This window comes from Thamnophis elegans, chromosome 7, assembly GCF_009769535.1.
Source record: "Thamnophis elegans isolate rThaEle1 chromosome 7, rThaEle1.pri, whole genome shotgun sequence".
In the NCBI taxonomy this organism is placed as follows: Eukaryota; Metazoa; Chordata; class Lepidosauria; order Squamata; family Colubridae; genus Thamnophis; species Thamnophis elegans.
This window is the reverse complement of record NC_045547.1, coordinates 82,252,868-82,273,357: the sequence shown is the minus strand read 5'-3', so window position 1 is coordinate 82,273,357 and position 20,490 is coordinate 82,252,868. Positions and strand designations below refer to the sequence as shown.

General features: G+C 42.0%; 1 protein-coding gene across 1 annotated transcript in view; it reads left to right on the top strand.

The window, feature by feature from the left end:
• Positions 1-20,490, top strand: part of CACNA2D1 (calcium voltage-gated channel auxiliary subunit alpha2delta 1) — a gene marked incomplete at its 5' end in the record, with an annotated part of 139,216 nt that overhangs the window by 65,360 nt on the left and 53,366 nt on the right. Inside the window, 6 exon segments of the mRNA XM_032221893.1 lie at positions 4,848-4,926; positions 6,648-6,697; positions 7,993-8,082; positions 12,860-12,928; positions 14,625-14,699; positions 16,411-16,485. Coding sequence (XP_032077784.1) covers positions 4,848-4,926; positions 6,648-6,697; positions 7,993-8,082; positions 12,860-12,928; positions 14,625-14,699; positions 16,411-16,485 — 438 coding nt within the window.

The following is a 20,490-nucleotide window of genomic DNA, read 5'->3' as shown; positions in this document are numbered from 1 at the left end:
GAGGGGCATGTGCACAAGCAGTCCTTTATAGTCTGGAGAGGAGCCTAATGACCACCAGCTGAGTGCAATTACCTCCTGTAACTGCGCAACTGTTCCTGACGCCTGTTAGCTCTTTGGTGCCGGGCATCCAGGAACAACTTACTGCTGGCGTCTGGCTCACTCTCCCTTGTCTCCTCCCCATTGGTCCAAGGCTCAGGTATCTCCTGGTGGCCAACCAGCCTCTCTGCGCCCTGCTCGGAGTCGGAACCCTGTCCAGGGTCCTCCACATCCTCCAGAGCCGACTCATAGGGCCCCTTGCTGTCGGAGGTCTGGTGGAGGCTCCAACGGCTCCTGCTGGGCCACAACAGGTTTGCCATCACAGTTGTAGGTCATTGATTGATCAGACGGCTAACCAGCTTAAAGAAGGTCAGGGAAGCTCTTCCTTGTAATTGAATTTGAAATGCCAGCTCTAAGAGATCCGTCACTTTGCAGGCATGTCTTTGCAGGAAGGAATAATTGCGGGCGCTGACTGCTTGTTCGTGCTTTCATTTATTTAATCACCGGTCTGCGCATAGAATTTTCTCACATCTGGCGAACGATACGGGTGATTAAAATCCCGTTTCTATCAAGCCCCGTTACGTGAAATAGGCCTGAATTGGCAATAACTCAGCTGTCCGCAAGGCTGTCAATTCCGCCGATGATATATGCTTTTTATTTATTTTTTTTGCAAACATTTGGCGGGAGGCAATTCTCGCTATTTTAACGTTGATTCGATCCGTTGGGAAATGGAAGTCAGTTGTTAAGAGAGAGAGAGACGGATCTCATTCTGAATGAGGTTTGATGTGCCTTTTTGTTCTGTTTTTCAAAAGGCAACACAGACTTTTGTACCAAGAAAAATAGATACTGAGAGGAGCTAAGATTTATTTCAGAAACTGCTCGTTTGAGCCAAGTGATCAATACAGGGAAGCTATCTGCACCTTCATCCTTAGGGACGTTGTAACTCCCAGTGCTTATTTGAAGGATCGTGGTTGGAAAATTAAAATGCACACACACAAAGGCATATTTGAGCCGTGGTGGCGCAGTGGTTAGAGAGGAGTACTGCAGAGCTACTTCTGCTGACTGCCGCATGCCTGCAATTTGGCAGTTCGAATCCCACCAGGCTCAAGGTTGACTCGTCCTTCCGTCCTTCCGAGATGGGTAAAATGAGGACCCAGATTGTTGGGGGCAAGAGGCTGACTCTGTAAACTGCTTAGAGAGGGCTGTAAGAGCTCTGTGAAGTGGTATAAGTGCTATTGGGAAGGAGGGAGGGAGGGAGGGAGGGAGGGAAGGAAGGAAGGAAGGAAGGAAGGAAGGAAGGAAGGAAGGAAGGAAGGACGGACGGACCATGGTTAGAATGCAGCATTGTAGGCTAATTCTTGCAATTGCCAGGAGTTCGTTCCTGACTGGCTCAAGGTTGACTCAGCCTTCCATCCTTCCGAGGTGGGTAAAATGAGGACCCAGATTGTTGGGGGCAAGAGGCTGACTCTGTAAAACTGCTTAGAGAGGGCTGTAAGAGCCCTGTGAGTGGTATAAGTGCTATTGGGAAGGAAGGAAGGAAGGAAGGAAGGAAGGAAGAAGGAAGGAAGGAAGGAAGGAAGGAAGGAAGGAAGGAAGGAAGGACCGTGGTTAGAATGCAGCATTGTAGGCTAATTCTTGCAATTGCCAGGAGTTCGATTCTGACTGGCACAAGGTTGACTCAGCCTTCCATACTTCCATGGTAGTTAAAATGAGGACCCAGATTGTTGGGAGCAGGAGGCTGACTCTGTAAACTGCTTAGAGAGGGCTGTAAGAGCCCTTTGAAGTGCTATTGGGAAGGAGGGAGGGAGGGAGGGAGGGAAGGAAGGAAGGAAGGAGGGAGGGAGGGAAGGAAGGAAGGAAGGAGCTGTGGTGGCACAGTGGTTAGCATGCTGTATTGCAGGCTAACTCACTGCTCATAGTTAGCAGTTCAATCCTGGCCAACTAAAGATTGATTTAGCCTTCCATCCTTCTGAGGTCAGTAAAATGAGGACCCAGATGGATGGTGGGGGGCACTGAGAGTCACTGAGTTTTATAAATATGAGTATAATAGTGTAGAATAATCATATCCAAGGACCAGTGGTGGGTTTCAAAAAAAAAAGTTTGGAACCTCTTCTGTAGGTGTGGCCTGCTTTTCCGGGTCCACTGGTGGAACCTCTTCTAACCGGTTCGGTAGATTTGACGAACCGGTTCTACTGAATAGGTGTGAACTGGTAGGAACCCACCTCTGAATCAAACCAACCTTCCCTTGAGTGTCTTCTCAGGATCACACATCTTGTCATGCCGGTTGGAAGCAGGCCTGCTTAAGGTGGAGGCCAAAGCCCAACTTTTACTGATTAATGATCGGCTTAAATTAAGTTACTTCCCAGTGGACTTCACCTCTCTTAACTTGGATTGACAATTTTCAGTCTACGTAATTGGCACCGGAACGCAGAATCCAAATTAGCTCCTCTCGTATTCTCTTTGAATGCCTGATTACCTGCGAGGCTTTAAGAAGTGAGACTTTTTTTTTTAAGACAAGGAACTTTACACGGTGAGCTTCAACGGGATCGAGGCAAATTGCCTGATACCACTTACCCCCTGAGGGTCTTTTTTTTAAAAAAATCTTTTCCAACTAGTTAGGTATTTTATTCATGAAAAGACTGTAGTACATCTCTTGGCTCACCTAAATCTTTTTATCTTCACTGGTCTTGTATTATGAAATTCATAAATCCTGATGGGAACCAGATCTGTTTTTATACACAGAGGAGACCATAACAGAGGTGGGTTCCTACCGGTTCGCACCTGTTCGGTAGAACCGGTTCGTCAAATCTACTGAACCGGTTAAAAGAGGTTCCACCAGTGGACCCGGAAAGCAGGCTACACCTACAGAAGAGGTTCCAAAAAACCCACCACTCACACACACACACAAACACACACAGACTGACACAGAGAGAGAGAGAGAGAGAGAGAGAGAGAGAGAAAGGAAGAAATAAAAAGAAAAAAGAAAGAAAAAGAGTGAGAGAGAGATGAAAGAAGAAAAGAAAAAAAGGGACAGAGACAAAAGAAGAAAAGAGAGGGGGGGGGAACACATGGCCGGCAATGTGGAGGATCAGAAGGGTGGGAGAATCATGGGATAAAATCTTCTCAAGGGTAGGAACCACAATAGAGAAGGCCCTTTTCTTAAACCCCTCCTGGTTCTTGATATAAGAACTGTTAATATCCTAACCTGGAAATCATCATCATCATCTTCTTTTAACGACCCCATAACCCCTTGCAAGGATGGAGTCCGGACAACTGAACCGAGCTAGCATTGTGTTTACTGGCCAGATGCTCTTCCTGTCGCCAAAGCGGAGTTTTGTTCGGCAGCTATACTCTCATTGCGCCCAGAGAGAGACATATCTGCCTCAACCGAGGATCGAACTCACCGCCTCCTGATGGTGAGAACTTCACCTGTAGGCCCTCGCACCACTCCCTACCCCAACCTGGAGAGGTTTAGGAAAAACTGAAAGATGGTAAAACATAATAAAGTTTGAGGGATGGGAAAGCTAAGGCTGTGCGTAGAAACAACTAGGAAGTTTTGGAGAATGTCTTTTTTTTAATTGAAAATTTTTGGGAAAAAAAACAGCTTTTACAAATATTTACCTGCCCCTCCCCCCCCCCTCCCGAACCCCCCCCCCAACCTTCCCCCCCTCCCCGACTTCCCAGAACAAATACAGGGTATAAATCTTTAACAAAGATGTTCTAAAATAAACTTTAAAAAAGTTAGTATCATCTTTCATTTGAGCTTTAACTCCTCTTTGCTAGGCTAACTCTAAACAAATTATATCATTCCTTGCTTCTTCAGTCATAAACTATCTGGAATTTCTTAGTCTCATATTTATTTTGAATATAGTCAATCCATCTTCTCCACTCCAGTTTATATTTCTCATTTGAGTGGTCCTTGAGCTATGCTGATATTTTAGCCATCTCTGCTAAGTTTGTGACTTTTAACGTCCATTCTTGAATAGTAGGCAAATCTTCCTTCTTCCAGTATTGCGCCACCAACAGTCTTGCTGACGTTATTAAATACAAAATCAAGTTAATCTCTATAATGGTACAATCAGTAGTTATGCCTAACAGGAATAACTGAGGGGTAAACTTTATCCTTTTTTAAAGAACATTTTGCATAATCCACCAGATTTTTATCCAAAATGCTTTAACCTTTTTACAAGTCCACCATATATGGTCATATGTAGCATCAACACAATCACATCTCCAGCATTTAGGTTGTAAATTCGGATACATAGAGGCCAGTTTTTTAGGATCTAAATGCCCTCTATAAAACATCTTATAAAAGTTCTCTCTCAAATTTTGGGCTTGTGTGAATTTTACATTTCTTACCCATATCTTTTCCCATGTATCCAACATTATTGGTTCTTCAAATTTTGTGCCCAAGAATGTCTTTCAAGGCTTTCACAACTACTTGTCTTCCAGATGGCTTCCCAAAACAACTTAACTTAGATAACCAAAGGCAATCATTGTGCAACTAATGTAGTTTGAAGGCTAAATGAGTCTCGTCTTCTATTTAAAAAAAGAAAGAAATAGAAAGTTTTGGTCACTCACTAACAGCTTTTCCACTAGATGGCAGCCATTGTTTAATGATGTTGCAGTATCAAGCTATCGTTTCTTTCCTCCTGGCACAATTTATTTTATAACATATCCTTTCCTATTAAAGCTCATGAATATGTTCAAAGGATTATTAGCATTGCTAACAATAAAAATCCAGCCATATTATACTCCACACCAGCCATTTAGCTGCTCCTTGTCAACATACATATATATTTCTGTTTTAGGTCCGTGTGTTTACATTTTCGGTTGGTCAACATAACTACGATAAAGGACCCATACAGTGGATGGCCTGTCAAAATAAAGGTATTGTGGGTTTATATACGCATGGATAAGTACTTTACAACAAGCCACAGTTATATTTATTTATGACTAGCTGATAGTCCTGCATTGCCTGGGTATTTATTTGTAGGGGGAAATGTCCGGACCAAACATAATTTCTAATGTTGGATTTTCCTCCTTGCCAGAGGGAGGAAGTACTTGTGGAGTACTGTGAAGCCATTTCCATGGCAACTCCGCTGCCCTGTACGGTAGAAACCATTTTACGGCAGTACAGTAGAAGCCGTTTTACGGCACAACAGGCTGTATCTTAACAGAACACACAACTTGAGGGGTGTTAGGGGTGTCTTACCCCCCCCTGCCCCACAGTATTTTTTCTCCAGACACACACACACACACAGAGAGAGAGAGAGAGAGAGAGAGAGAGAGAGAATGTTGCTGCTTAATGCCTTCTGATTCTTTAAGCCTATAAAGGAGAACATTTGTAGTTCAGGGCTGAAATGTAAAAAGAGAGCAAACTCCACTCCTTGCTAATACTGATGAGGTTACCTAGTTGGGTAATGAAACGTCTGCAAGAAAGCCCAGAGAGAGCACCAAGATAAAACAACATTTTGATCTTAAGAACAGTGCAATATTAATAAAGCAGGTAGCATATTTTCCTCTTATGTATAAAATCAGATTTATATCCTTGTAGCTTTATTCATTTACAATTTATGAACTTCATGTAGTCTTATTACTTCTATCCTTTCTCTTGGAGTAGAGTAGAGTGGAATGGAATGGAATAGAATAGAATATAGAATTGGAATTGGGAATTGGAATTGGGAATTGGAATTGGGAATTGGAATTGGAATTGGAATTGGGAATTGGAATTGGGAATTGGAATTGGGAATAGAATAGAATAGAATAGAATAAGAATAAGAACAAGAACAGAACAGAACAGAATTCTTTATTGGCCAAGAAATTTGTCTTTGGTGCAGATGCTCTCAGTGTACATAAAAAGACAAGATACATTCATCAAGAATCCTAAGATACAACACTTAATAGATAGTCATAGGGTACAAATAAACAATTAGGAAACAATCAATATCAATATAAATCGTAAGGATACAAGCAATAAAGTTATAGTCATACAGTCATAAGTGGGAGGAGATGGGTGATAGGAACGATGAGAAGACTAATAGTAATAGTAATGCAGCCTTAGTGAATAGTTTGACTGTGTTGAGGGAATTAGTTGTTTAGCAGAGGGATGGCGTTTGGGAAAAAAATGTTCTTGTGTCTAGTTGTCTTGGTGTGCGGTGCTCTATAGCATCGTTTTGAGGGTAGGAGTTGAAACCATTTATGTCCAGGATGCGAGGGGGTCTGTAGATATTCTTAAGAATATAAATGCTTGCATCATCAGGTACATTTTATTCATGTAAAGACGTGCACATAATTTATTGTAAATTATTGCCAATTTGTTGGGAGATCTTTTGAACATAGAAATCATGGCACACCACTTGGATATTTGTGTGGCCACTACAGAAGAAGAGTAATGAAACAATTGTCAATAGGAAAGAGAAAAAAGTATAGGAAAAAATCATCAGGAAATGTACATCAGCGATCTTTAAATGTATATGACTTCTGAATTTGAATTTCGTAATTTTTTTATCTGTTCACTCCATGTTCATAGCCATAATATTTCTAGGGTTTCATCTGAAAACTCATATTTCATTAAAACTCAGATTTCTGCATTAAATTTTCTATTTCAGGTTATTATTATGAAATCCCTTCCATTGGTGCCATAAGAATAAACACACAGGTATGTCTGTATTTTGGCAATCATTTCTTGATTGGGAAATGCCAGTTCTAAAGTGGAAGAAACTAAAGTTCACCCATATACTATACCCATAGCTCAGGGGTCTCCAACCTTGGCAACTTTAAGGCTTGTGGACTTCAACTCCCAGAGTTCCACAGGCAGCTGACTGAGGAATTCTGGGAGTTGAAGTCTACACATCTTAAAAGTTGCCAAGGTTGGAGACCCCTGCAGTAGCTAATTAAAAAAATATATCATAGAAAGAATTGTTGAGGGAAAGGTGCTAATCCATTGGTTTTGATAGAAACTGATCATTAGAAAATGTACAGTATGTGGGACTTCAAATGCTTTTATTTTTTGCATCCTTGGTAGCAACGTACCCTTGCTAAATCAGAATGTAAGGATGAAGGAAGGAAGGAGATAGATAGATAGATAGATAGATAGATAGATAGATAGATAGATAGATAGAAGGAGGGCGGGAAGGAAGGAAGGAAGGAAGGAATAAAGGGAGGAAGGCCATATCGTTGCAGATCTGTGTCAAATTGTTGCTCAGTGGTATTCAGAAGTGGCATTCAGCAGGTTCTGACCAGTTCTGGAGAACCGGCAGCAGAAATTTTGAGTAGTTCAGAGAACCGGAAAATGCCACCTGTGGCTGGCCCCACCCCATCTATTCTCTGCCTCCCAAGTTGCAGCTGATCAGGAGGGAATGGAGATTTTGCAGTATCCTTCCCCTTGCCACGCCCACCAAGCCATGCCCACCAAGCCATGCCACGCCCACCAAGCCATGCCACGCCCACCAGGCCATGCCACGCCCACCAAGCCGCACCCACAGAACCGGTAGTAAAAAAAAAATTGAATCCCACCACTGGGATAAGCATAATGTGTATGTCATGAAAGGTGCATTTTCCATGCTTTTATTTACATGTAAAGAACTTGTACTTTATTGCAAATTACATTTAATTGGGAGGGATTTGGAATGCAGAAATCATGGCACGCAGCTCAGGTTTTTGTATGACCAATCTATCTCCAATTCTCTCTGCTCATCCTATAATATTGGTAAGTGTTGTTCGGTGCCAATTAAATGGCGCTACTTAGGGGATCCCCAAAGGGAGATAAACATTGTGCAAAAATGTAGAGGAAGAAAAATCAACAATTGTCGATCAGAAAGAGAGAAAAAAGTCTGGGTGGCGGGAGACAGGAGAACAGAAGGGAAAGAAACGGAGAGAAATCACGAAAGACAAAGACCCACAGATATAACAATGATGTGTCTCTCACCCAATCTCTGTTTTGTTTTTAAACAGGAATATTTGGATGTTTTGGGGAGACCCATGGTGATGGCGGAGCAGAAAGCCAAACAGGTCCAGTGGACCAACGTTTATTTGGATGCTCTGGTACGTGCCATGCGGGTATTTTGGGCAGAAAATTGTTAGAAATGAAATGATTCATTGCACTAAAATGTTGTGGTGGAAAAACCTCACTGGTGGTGACACAGTTGAAAGGAATTTCTTTAGCCAATAGAGATAGAGATATAGAGAGATAAAGAGATAGATGGATGGATGGATGGATGGATGGATGGATGGATGGATGGATGGATACTCATTGATAGATAGGTAGTTTGATGGATGGAGGTAGGGAGGAATAGGGCTGGATGGATGGATAGATAGATATAAGTATAGGTATAGATATAGATATAGATATATAGATAGGGATGGATAGGGATGGATAGAGAGAAAGGGATAGATAGATAGATAGATAGATAGATAGATAGATAGATAGATAGATAGATAGATAGATAGATAGATGTAGGTAGATAGGTAGGTAGGGATAGAGAGGGGGAAAGAGAGGGGTGGATAGGGATGGATGGATGGATGGATGGATGGATGGATGGATGGATGGATGGATGGATAGATAGATAGATAGATAGATAGATAGATAGATAGGGAGACAGAGAGGGATGGATAGGATAGAAAGATAGAAATAGATAGATAGATAGATGATAGATAGATGATAGATAGATGATAGATAGATGATAGATAGATAGATAGATAGATAGATAGATAGATAGATAGATAGATAGATACAGAATGAGAGAGACAGAGACAGAGAGGGATGGATAGATGATAGAAAGAAAGATAGAAAGAAAGATAGATGATATATAGATTTGCTAAAGATTAGAGATACTAAGGAAGAATTTTCAATTCATATAAGAAGAAATAAGAATCACATCTGCATTTTCACAGTGATATGCTCCTAATCTGTTACAACCCTCACATTTTTTTGAGATGGGGAAAAAGCTGTGACAGCTAGTCCTCAACTTACAACAGTTCATTTAGTGACCATTCAGAGTTCCAACAGCACTGAAAAAAAAGGGACTTAGGACTGCTTTTCACACTTAACAACCTTTGCAGCATTCCTGTGGTCACGTGATCAGAATTCAAACACTCGGCGACTGGCATGTACTTATGACGGGGTTACGTGATCCCCTTTTGCAGCCTTCTGACAAGCAGAGTTCATGGAGAAGCCGGATTCACTTAACAACCTGGTTATTCCACTTAACAATGTTGGCTAGAAAGATTTCAACACGGGGCAAAACTTATTTAACACGTGTCTTGCTTGGCAAACATAAATTTTTGCCCCCATTGTGGTCATGTCAAGGACTGCCTGTAACCACTAGGCCTTTATCCATTGTAAAAAATCTTTTTCTTCCCTTAGAAATCCAGCACTGCTTTGAATCTGAGAAATAGCATACTTTTTCTTTCTTTCTTTCTCTTGTGCTTGATAGTAAAAAAAAAAAAAAAATCGAAGAATTTGCTTTATGATTTAATCTCCAGACCTCTTTATCATCTCTGTCGCACTTTTAAGCGATTGGTGTAGTTGGAGACCGCGACGAAATATATTGGAAATAATTTCATAACAGAATTAACAGAGAGTTGGAAGGGACCTTGGAGGTCTTCTAGTCCAACCCCTTGTTCAAGCAGGAGACCCTATATCATTTCAGACAAATGGCTGTCTAGTCCAGGGGGAGTCAACCTTTTTATACCTACAGCCCACTTTTGCATCTCTTGTTAGTAGTAAAATTTTCTAACCGCCCACCGGTTCCAGAGTAACGGTGATTTATACGTGGCACATCAAAACTGTGCTCCACTAAAGCGCGCCCGATTAAACCGCGTCGCTGACGTCATCAGCAGGGCGACAACAGCGACCGCGGAGAAAAAAGGGCGCTTTAAATAGCGCTTTGAAAGCAAGCCGATTCAAGTTAAGGTAAGGGTTAGGTTTAGGGTTAGGTTTAGGGTTAGGTTAAGGGTTAGGATTAGGTTTAGTGTTAGGTTAAGGGTTATGTTTAGGGTTAGGTTAAGGGTTAGGTTTAGGGTTAGGTTTAGGGGGGTTAGGTTTAGGTTTAGGGGTTAATTTTAGCTTTAGCGTTTACAGCGTGCTTTTTTCGTCGCGCTGTGATGACGTCAGCTACGCGGTTTCGTCGAGCGCGCTTTAGTCCAACGCAGTTTTGTGGTGGAACCGATTTATAAAGTAGGGAAGTCAATTAAATAAAAAAAAGGAAAGTGCTTCAGTATCGGACAAAACCCCTACTGCCCACCATGAAAGCTGGAATGCCCATAAGTGGACGGTAGGGACCAGGTTGTCTATCACTGATCTAATCTCTTCTTAAAAACCTCCAGGGATGGAGCACCCACAACCTCTGGTGGCAAGGAGTTCCACTGGCCAATTGTTCTCCCTGCCAGGAAATTTCTCCTTGTTTCTAGGTTGCTCCTCTCCTTGATTAGTCCCCCATTGCTTTTGTTCGGACGACCCTGCGGACCAACTTAGCAGAAAGTTTTGGCTCTACATATTTAATATTGTGTAATTTATTTATTTTTTCATCCAATGCCTGTACTGATTTGCAGACAAGCCTTGTTTTTTTCGGCTTTGCTGAAGGCAGGACGACCTTACATCCCCCTGGTTGTTTAGTTGTCCCTAATGTGAAATGTGTCAGATGCGTAACCGTGCAGGAAACGACGCCGATTCACAACACAGGTTGCGAGGAATTGCAACCGCAGCTATCGAAACCTTTGCCACCGAAAGACGATAACATTGACGGAGGCATTTAAACCCGACAGGAGTTATTGTAATATATGAATTGCTGCGCCACCAGCTGAATTTCCACCTCTTCCTTCTTGGCTTTACAATTTAATGCCTCTTTAATTTTTTTTCAATGTGCTCCGTCCACCCAGAGCCAACGCTATCGGATAGGTCAGCCTTTTGCATCATTATAGTTCCGATGCTCAAAAGTTCAACGACCATCGTGTCTTGGTTAGTGATGAAGAGCTTACTGGAAATGTCTCTGGAGAAAGTTCATATCTTTCCAACACATCCTGTACTTAAATGTCAGCAAGGAGAGGGGGGGGGGGGGGAAGAACACCAGCAAAATCATTCTGTCCTCCTAATCTTATTTCCCTACCCCCCCCTCTTATTTTCTTTTCCTTGTTAATGTTTTGTATAGCTATTTAATTTATACTTGTCAGAAAAGGTAGTTGCAAAACGAACTTTTCGTTCAAGTCTATTTTTTTTTTTTTCAAATGTTTTTTTTTAAAAAAAAAAAAAGATAGGATTTAGCACTTCTTCTCCATGGCAGTTTGTAGAGTATTTTTTTTAAAAATAGTTTTTATTGAACGTTTTTACCTTTAAAAACAGAAAACGAACAACAAATACAGAAAAAAATAAGACAGACATAACAATATAAAACAGTTTTACAGCCTTCTGTATCGGAACACCTGTTTAGCTTTTGTAGTTCCATATTCTACATTGCCTTCCTATCGGTTTTAACATCTGTTTAGCATCCCCCTATGATTTCCAAAGAAAAGGAATATTTATTTGATCCTCGGCACTGAAAAGCAGATTAAATGATATAAAATAAGTTGGAGAACGTGTTCTACGGCCGACCCAGTGCTGAGGATTGACTTTGAGGCTGAAGACAAAAGTGTGTTTTTCTCAGAGGTAACGCCACACACGTCTATCCCCCTGGAACGTTGAAATAATGTTTTCTGATTAGATAGATGAGGAGGTGATAAGCCAAGGGAAATCATCAGAGCCACCAAAAAGTATTTTGCACATGTGATGTGACACCCAGAAAAATACAGCATCCAAAGAAGAAGAGGAGGAGGAGGAGGAGGAGGAGGGGGAGGGGAAGGAGGAGGAGGGGGAGGAGACAGAGAGAGAGATCTGATAGATAGATAGATAGATAGATAGATAGATAGATAGATGATAGATGATAGATGATAGATGATAGATAGATAGATATAGATGATTGATTGATTGATAGATAATAGATTTGATTAATAGTGAGTGTGTGTGTGTGTGAGAGAGAGAGAGAGAGAGAAAGAGAAAGAGAGAGAGATGATTGATGATACAGACAGATAGGAACATCTGATAGGGATGATACAGAGATGATATAGATAGGTAGGTAGGTAGAAAGAGGAGGGCTGGATAGGGAGAGAGATTGATAGAGGGAGGGTGGATGGATAGGGAAGGATAGATAGATGATAGATAGATAGATAGATAGATAGATAGATAGATAGATAGATAGATAGATAGATAGATAGATAGATAGATAGACAGACATACATAGAGAGATAGAGAGATAGAAAGATAGCTATAGAAATAAGATGATAGATAGATAGATAGATAGATAGATAGATAGATAGATAGATAGAGCGAGCTGATTGATTGATAGTCAGATAGAGATAGAGATAGAGAGAATTGATAGATCGACAGACAGATAGAGCCGATGGATGGATGGATGGATGGATGGATGGATGGATGGATGGATGGATGGATGGATGGATAGATAGATGTATACAGAGACAGACTGTCTGTCTGTCTGACTGATTGACTGATTTTTCTGGAGACCCCAGAGTGTGTGTGGGGGGGCTGGTTTAACCCTCCAAGATGACAGATGTCGTATGCAGAACGCCAGGCCTTCGTTATAGTGCCCCATTCATGCTCCCACAGATTGTGGAAACTGCTGTTTGTTTCCTACATTAAAAAACGTTCCACATTATTTCACAGTCTATTCACAAATGACATTTTGGGAACGGCGTTTTGAATGGGGACTTCCATGTTCATGATGACGTTTGTTTCCACTATAAAACGGTTCTCTCTCTGATCGCTTTCTAGGAACTTGGGTTGGTTATTACGGGAACCTTGCCGGTCTTCAACCTCACCAAAAATCAAAAGAACGTTCAGGTAAGCCCCCTCACGCAATCCTGGCGTGACGTCAAGCTTCCGTTTCCAACGGTTAAGTAGTCTGACAAGTTGAAATGGAAACCAGTTCATCCTCTCTGCCATGAGCTTGCAATGCTATGCGCCTGTCAAGCGCCAGGGAAACCAGGAGATTCCGGCAGTTCAAATGAGTTATATAGACTTATTGCAAGCTTGAGTTCTCACAAGAATCTGGCCAACTAACAGTCAAGGGAAAAGAGCGGGAGATAAGAAAGGCATTCAAGGTGAGATGGACTTAAACCTCTTTTGGGCACCCAGGGACTCATGATTGATGACGTGTTTGACCCCTCCCATCTCCTACTGCCCGAGGGCCAGATGCGTCACACACTGGCCACGCCCATGCCCAGTTTAGCCGGGGGGGGGGGGGAGAGTGCTGATACTTCACATGATGCTGCCATGACGCTGTGAGTTTGGCACCCCTGTCCTACAGCATCTCTGTGCAGAAATAAATCTACAAGGATAGATGAGACTTAACTTAGAGGCTGCAGTTAGTGTATTTCTCAACCCAAATGGACTGTGAACAAGTTTACAACATTTGATTTGGAAATCATGTCAGTAGATTCGTACCTGCAGTCTGTTTGCTGTGGATGACCGGGAAATAGCTTCCAGGTTTTGTTTGTTTATCTTTGTGTGTTTGAGAGAGAGAGAGAAATGTGTTGGCAACCCCCTTTAGATTGTTTATGATACTCTGAGTATCTGGAGTTACTTTCTGGAGACTGGGAAAAGGCCACAACTAAATATCAATGAAGATATTCTCATTGTGAATGACCCACAATGAGACGAGATGCCTGGATATACAGAGGGTTTCTTCCTTCCTTCCTTCCTTCCTCTCTTCCTTCCTTCCTTTCTCTTCCTTTCTTTCTTTCCTTGCTTCCTTCCTTTTCCTTTCCTTCCCTCTTTCTTTCTTTCTTTCTTTCCTTCCCTCTTTCTTTCTTTCTTGCTTTCTCTCCTCCTCTCTCTTCCTCCCTCCCCCTTTCTTTCTTTCTTTCTTTCTTTCTTTCTCTCCTCCTCTCTCTTCACCCCTCCCTTCTTCTTTCTTCTTTCCCTTCTCCCGTTTCTTCTTGCTTTCTCTTTCATCCTTCTCTCTTTTTTTCTTTTCCTCTCCTCTTTCCCTCCCTCCCCTCCCCTTTCTTTCTTTCTTTCTTCTTTCTCTCTTCACCTCTTCTTCTCTCTCATTTCTCCTCCTCCCTCCTCTTTCTTCTTTCTTTCTTTCTTCTTCTTTCTTTTCTTCTTCTCTTTCTCTTTTCTCCTACTCTCTCTCTCCTCTCCCGCTTCTTCTTTCTTTCTCTCCTTTCCTCTCTCCCCTTCTCCTTCTTTTTCTTTCTTTCCTCCTCCTTTTCTTCTTTCCTTTTTCTTTTTTTCTTTCTCCTCTTCACTTTCCCTCCTCATCCTTCTTCCTTCCTTCTTTCTTTGCAGGAGACTCATACATGCTGTACACTATCAAAGTAAAAGTAAGGCTTCACGAGACCTTCAAACGGTGTTAATTACTCGGCGTGTAAAATGTATACACTGCAGGAGGAGGAGTCAACTCATTAACATCTGGAACACGCTAATTTCTTCTTAATTATCTTTGACCTCCTCCGAAGAGAAATTTGGCTTTACTCATTCAGTTTGCATTGAATCACCTGAAAATAAATCTGTTTGTTTGTTTGTTGACCAGAACCAGCTGATCCTTGGCGTAATGGGAGTTGACGTGTCCCTGGAAGAAATTAAAAAGGTCACCCCTCGTTTTACTGTAAGTTTCCTCTATCATCTGTTTCTTTTTTTTAACTTCTGCAGTAGCTTGGATCCTCTTCAAGTTTCCTTCCAGTCTATCTAGTTCCACTGCCTGGAAGTCAAGGGAGAAAAAAAATTAATGGTTTCCCCTTTCCCCAATTTTTGCGGACATGGCTTCTTTCTTTAAGGAATAAACAGAAGACCTACCAATGTTCTAGTCCCTTGTAGGGGGACTTGGAGGTGATGGCTCTGGGCCACAGCTTTGAAAACCAGGAGATAGAGACAAAAGGAGCGATTAACCTCATTGTCCTCTGCTTTCTGCTTCCTTTACAGCCGAAGCTTTCGACTAAGCATTATTTCAACACATAAGCAATCTCAACTTTTGGATCCAAAGGATAACACCCTTTAAATAATATGCCACGTTTATATGAATAGGGAGTCACGGGTTTTTTTCCCCCCGTAGGAATCACGTTGGAACAAAACGGAATTAGCTTCATTTCCAGGATTATTTCATCGTCTTTTTTTCTGGGGCGATAGTAAGTGATTGAGATGCAGTGGCTCAGGGGCTAAGGCACAGAGCTTGTCGACCAGAAAGGTCGGCTAATCAGCAGTTCGAATCCCTAGCGCCGGGTAGCGGAATGAGCTCCCGTTCCTTGTCCCAGTTTCTGCCAACCTAGCAGTTCGAAAGCACTTAAAAATGCAAGTAGAAAAATAGGAACCACCTTTGGTGGGAAGGGAACAGCATTCTGTGCACCTTCGGCGTTGAGTCATGCTGGCCACGTGACCACGGAGACGTCTTCGGACAGCGCTGGCTCTTCGGCTTTGAAACGGAGATGAGCGCCGCTAGAGTCAGGAACGACTAGCACATATGTGCGAGGGGAACCTTTACCTATAGTGAATGATATTAGAACATGCTGAAATGTTTTGCTGCCATATTTTTTTTTTTAATTCCAGTTGGGCCTATCTCTGGATAGGTCCAGCGTGGTGGGGATTATAGACCTTGTGATTTGCAAAAAAAGTTGTGTCAATTCAATGTTAACGTTTAAGTGATGTCTCAATTCCATAGTCAGTACGGGCAGCGCTCAACATACGACCACAATGGGCCCCCAAATTTCTGTGGCTAAGCAAGAAAATTAAGGGAATTCTGTCCCATTTTACGACCTTTCTTGCTTTAGTGTTAATGAACCACTGCAGTTATTTAAGTTAGCAACCTGGTTCCCCCCTGTTGATCGAGTAATCCAGGCATGGAGTCGTCTTACCTTCGCTAGCGGTTCAGAGAGCATCCGTGATGATGTCTGGGCAGGTGGGCGGAGCTCCTGCCGCCTAACCCTAACCCTAATCTGAACTGGGGTGAACCGGAAGAATATCCCCTCTAGTGTGACCCCTGGACACACTGTGACTGTCATAATTACGAGTCAGCTGCCAAGGGTCTAAATTTCGATCATGTGAATCTGATAGATGCTGCAACGGTCATATGTGTGAAAATGGTCATATATCCCTTTTTTCTGGTGCTGTTGTAACTTGGAACGGCCATTAAGCAAACTGTTGTAATCCCCAAAGATCTTCCGTTTCCCTGGTAACTGTCGGGTCTCCGAAAGATGCCCTCATTAACTTATGAGCCTCGAGCCAAGTTTCAAGGGAAATCCAGTCAGATCTGACCTCACTTTCTGCATGGTTTAGTGTGCCCAGCTTTTCTGAAATGCAACTATTTCATTTCTTCTCCTTAACAGCTGTGCCCCAACGGTTATTATTTTGCCATTGATCCCAATGGTTATGTGCTGCTTCATCCAAATCTTCAACCAAAGGTATGGGATATCTTCTGGTTGCCATTATTTCAATTTCTGTTGTTGTTTTGCAAAAAAGGCATCTGATAAGGTTGGTAATCCCCAAAGATCTTCTGTTTCCCTGGTAACCCGTCAGGTTTCCGAAAGATGCCCTCATTAACTTATGAGCCTCGAGCCAAGTTTCAAAGGAAATCCAGTCAGATCTGACCTCACATAAATTACGGCTGAACTTTCCCCCTGTTTACCTCCCTCCCCTCAGTCTGTGTCATAAATCACATTATCCAACAAGGTGCTCCAGCAGGCTGTGGAATTGCACACCTCACAAGGCTCCTGTGGTAATCTGAGATGCGTGGAATGCACTCCTCCCCCCCCTTTCCTCACATGGCAACGATAAGAGGCATGAAAATCCTTTATGGGTTGACAGTAACCTTTGGTGCACATTGCTTTGATTTTAGACTCTGAAGCGAAATGTCCATCTTTCTGTTTCCTAAAACGGACAAATGCGGAAGGTTAAAAACCCTACTAAGGACTTCCGTGCGGCAAGTAGCTGAAATCACGTTAGGATATTGCTTCGATTTCAAGATCTCAAGGAAGACTGTTTTGCAGTTCTTCAGTTTGCTCTCCATGTTCTTTGGTTGATGGCCCAATACCTTCTTTTTTTATTTTATTTTATTTTAAATCTTTTTTACGTCCACGCTGAATCTGAATCTTTCTCAGTTAAATGTTTTATTTTCCATTTTTTCATTTTCATACACTCACATATACTGTGCATAGCCGGGGCCATACAACATTAAACAATAATCACAGCAATTCCTCTTGTCGACAAATCTGAATCTGAATCTTGAAATGCGCATGTCCATTTGCCTGTCCAAAAACTGAGCCTAGTTTTTGACACCTCCTTTTTTACACTCTCCGCTTAATGTACCTGGAGTTATTATGCAGACGGCCTTACATCTTTAGTAAACTCTGCAGTGCCTTATTTATATTCACGCTTCATGGGGTTTTTTTTTTTTTGACTTGACTGAGTAGTTTTTAAACTCAAAAACATGTACAATACAAGGAGCTTTTTTATTTATAGCCTGTGTGTAGCTTTTATTCCCCAAACAGCAAATTATCACTGTTCCTGAAACTCTTGACAAGCTTTTGAAACATGACCTAATTTTTTTTTTTTTATCCCCTGCCTTCAAAATTCAGAGCAAAACACAGTTCTGCAACTGGTTTGTTTGGCTTACAAGCAATTTACATCAACTTCTGTTTATCTTTTTTTTTTAAAAAGAAAAAATTCTCACTCGGTTTAATAGTACTTACATCCAAGCCATTGTGGTAGCCTAGAGGTCCTTTTCTCTCTCTCTTGAAACTATTATTGGAATAAAACCCTAATCCTAAATTTCTGGGGGGTGAAAACCCTTTATTAAACTGAATGATCTGCTTTGTGGCTTGAGCTATTAAAATATAGTTATGTAGTATAGAAATACAGCCACGATTCCTTGAGCTGGCACACTAGGCTCTGTTGTAAAATAGACATCCTTCTGCTTATTTATTTTTTGAATTGGATGTCTTAAATTTGATCTCATCATTCAGGACAGGAGATCCCCGTCCACGATCTCAGCTCAGATCTTTTGAAACAGGGAATTATTTTAAAATAAACTCTAGCCCGGGAGATTTTCCAAATAGGGTTGGAAGCGGCACACGGCTTCACGAACAGAAGGGGGGGATGGAATGAAAGACCCTTGTGGTTGTGTTGGTTTCAACACACCACACTTGTAGCAAAGAACCCAGCGAAAGTGCCCTCAGGAAATGAAACAATGCAGAGATGCCAAGCAGAACCAATATTTTACAAATTACTGTGAAACTGAAGGAAAGTATTATTTGGTAACCAGCTAGTGATTCTTGCTAGTCGGTAATTTAGTCGAGAAATATCCCGATCCCGGCTCCTCTCTTTCTGTTGAATAGCAAGTCAACGGGATTTTAGGGTTGAAAATGGGTGTTGGTTGTGAGTTGATGGATAGAAGCGCACAAAGAGAGGAAGCACACAATCACACTTATAAGCCTCCATGCTGTTTTGGTGCCAAGGCTCCAAGTAATAAATCCATAGCAAGCAAAACTCCAAGACAGATGAATTCCTCAAAGAATACTTTTATTGGAGTTATCATAGTGGCACGTATCTGTTGAAAGCCGACCCTGAATATTCCTGTGATTGTCGCCTCATTAAAAGCAAAAGTGCATCCCTTTCTCAAAACAATCAGTCACAGGGTCCAATCCCAGTGCTGTCTGGTTGTTTGATGACATCACTCCGCCTTCCTCCAATCAGGTGTGAGAATGTCCTTGGGTCCCAAGAGAAAGTATTTTGCTTTGACTAGAAAATCCCAGCTCTCCAAAATCCCTATCCCTCAGCTCCAGTGTGGCAAAATTGAAGCTGTCAAAATGGCTTCCGTCATGTCAGCTTCAGGGTTGACAGTAGGTGTGTCATAATGCATATTCTTCACATCCTAGTTGAAGTACTTAGCTTCCAGTTCACCACACCTAAAGCTATAGGCTATGGGGAAAGGGGTTACTCTAGTGGTGAAATTCAAACATTTTCCCTACTGGTTTTGTGGGTGTGGCTTGGTGGTCATGTGACCAGGCGGGCAACAAGTAGGAACCTCACAGAGAACTCAAAAACCAATTATCACACTTTACACAAAAATAACACAAAAGCTACACAACTCACTCACACGCAATGCAAAAGAGGCTTTTTTTATTAACTGGGTTTTTTAAAAAGTTCCAGCGATCAGCTATGTGACAATCAGCTGTGCCATGGGATTGTGGGAACCTTTTTTTAAACTTTTTAAACCATTATTTTTTACTACTGGTTCAGGCGAACCGGCCCAAACCAGTAGCATTTCACCCCTTGGGTTACTCACAGCTGTCTCCCTCCACAGTCTATTGGTGATGCAGCTCACCTGAATTAATGTGATCTGTGCCATTTTTAAGTCGTCTATCTGTCCTCATTACCCAGATAGTAAAGAATATTCCCTCTATTGAGTAGTTTCCGACCTTCAGTTGGAATCAAAGATGTCTTGTCAAAGTTTAGTCTGAGAGGTGAGAAGGACAACACGCCAACTTGCCGCGGGACAACAGTTACACAAATATCGAAGAAACTGAGAATGTGAATGACAAAAGTTAAAATATTGAATTGTTGAATTTTTCCCTTGGTGAGTTGTTCCATGGCTAGCTGGCCATGGCAAGTTGTCCGATGATGAGCCAGCTGTGGTGAAGTGGCTGCAATGAGTTGACCATGGCAAATTGGCCATGGCAGTTGGCTGCGGCGAGTTGTCCCATTCTGGATCTGATGGCCAAATTTCTCAGAGTTTTCTTAGATTGGAAGAACGGAGGATTGTTAGGATTAATAGAAACCGACTGCCATGTGGAAACGTTGTATGAATCCATGCTGTTCTGTCGCTTTAGCACATTGGTGTGGGCATCCCCAAACTTAAACAAAGGCGGCCCCATGTCCAGGTAACTATGAATGGAGGTGACTAATGGTGTGGTCGAAGCTGTTTTGGCTTCCTGGGAGAACTCTTAAGTAGGCTGTGTAACCAGCAAGTGTTTCTCTAACGCATGAAGCTTGCCAAATTAAGTCTTGATGCTTGTACATGTTTCTTCAGGTGCCTTTTCATTTGAATCAGTGCTTTATTGTTTTCAGAGAAGCTTCAAAATACAGCAGATTAATTATAGTGCAGTTGATATATTGCGTTTCCCCAAAAATACAACCTACTCCGAAAGTAAGTCCTAGCGTGATTTTTACACGTGCATCCAATATAAGTCCTATCCCCAAAATAAGCCCTAATTTAGATCAGTCCAGGATGCACAGGTAAAATTAAGCTAGGGTGGGGGTGGAGAGTGGGGGAGCTGTCCTACTACTTAGCTTCGGACAGTTGTAGCCAGTCTTCGTGCACCTCGACACCTGCCCATTTCTTCTGCAGCGGGCAAGGCTTAACTGAAGGCCTCTACAGCCAATAACAGAGCTCTGGACGATCCGGAGCT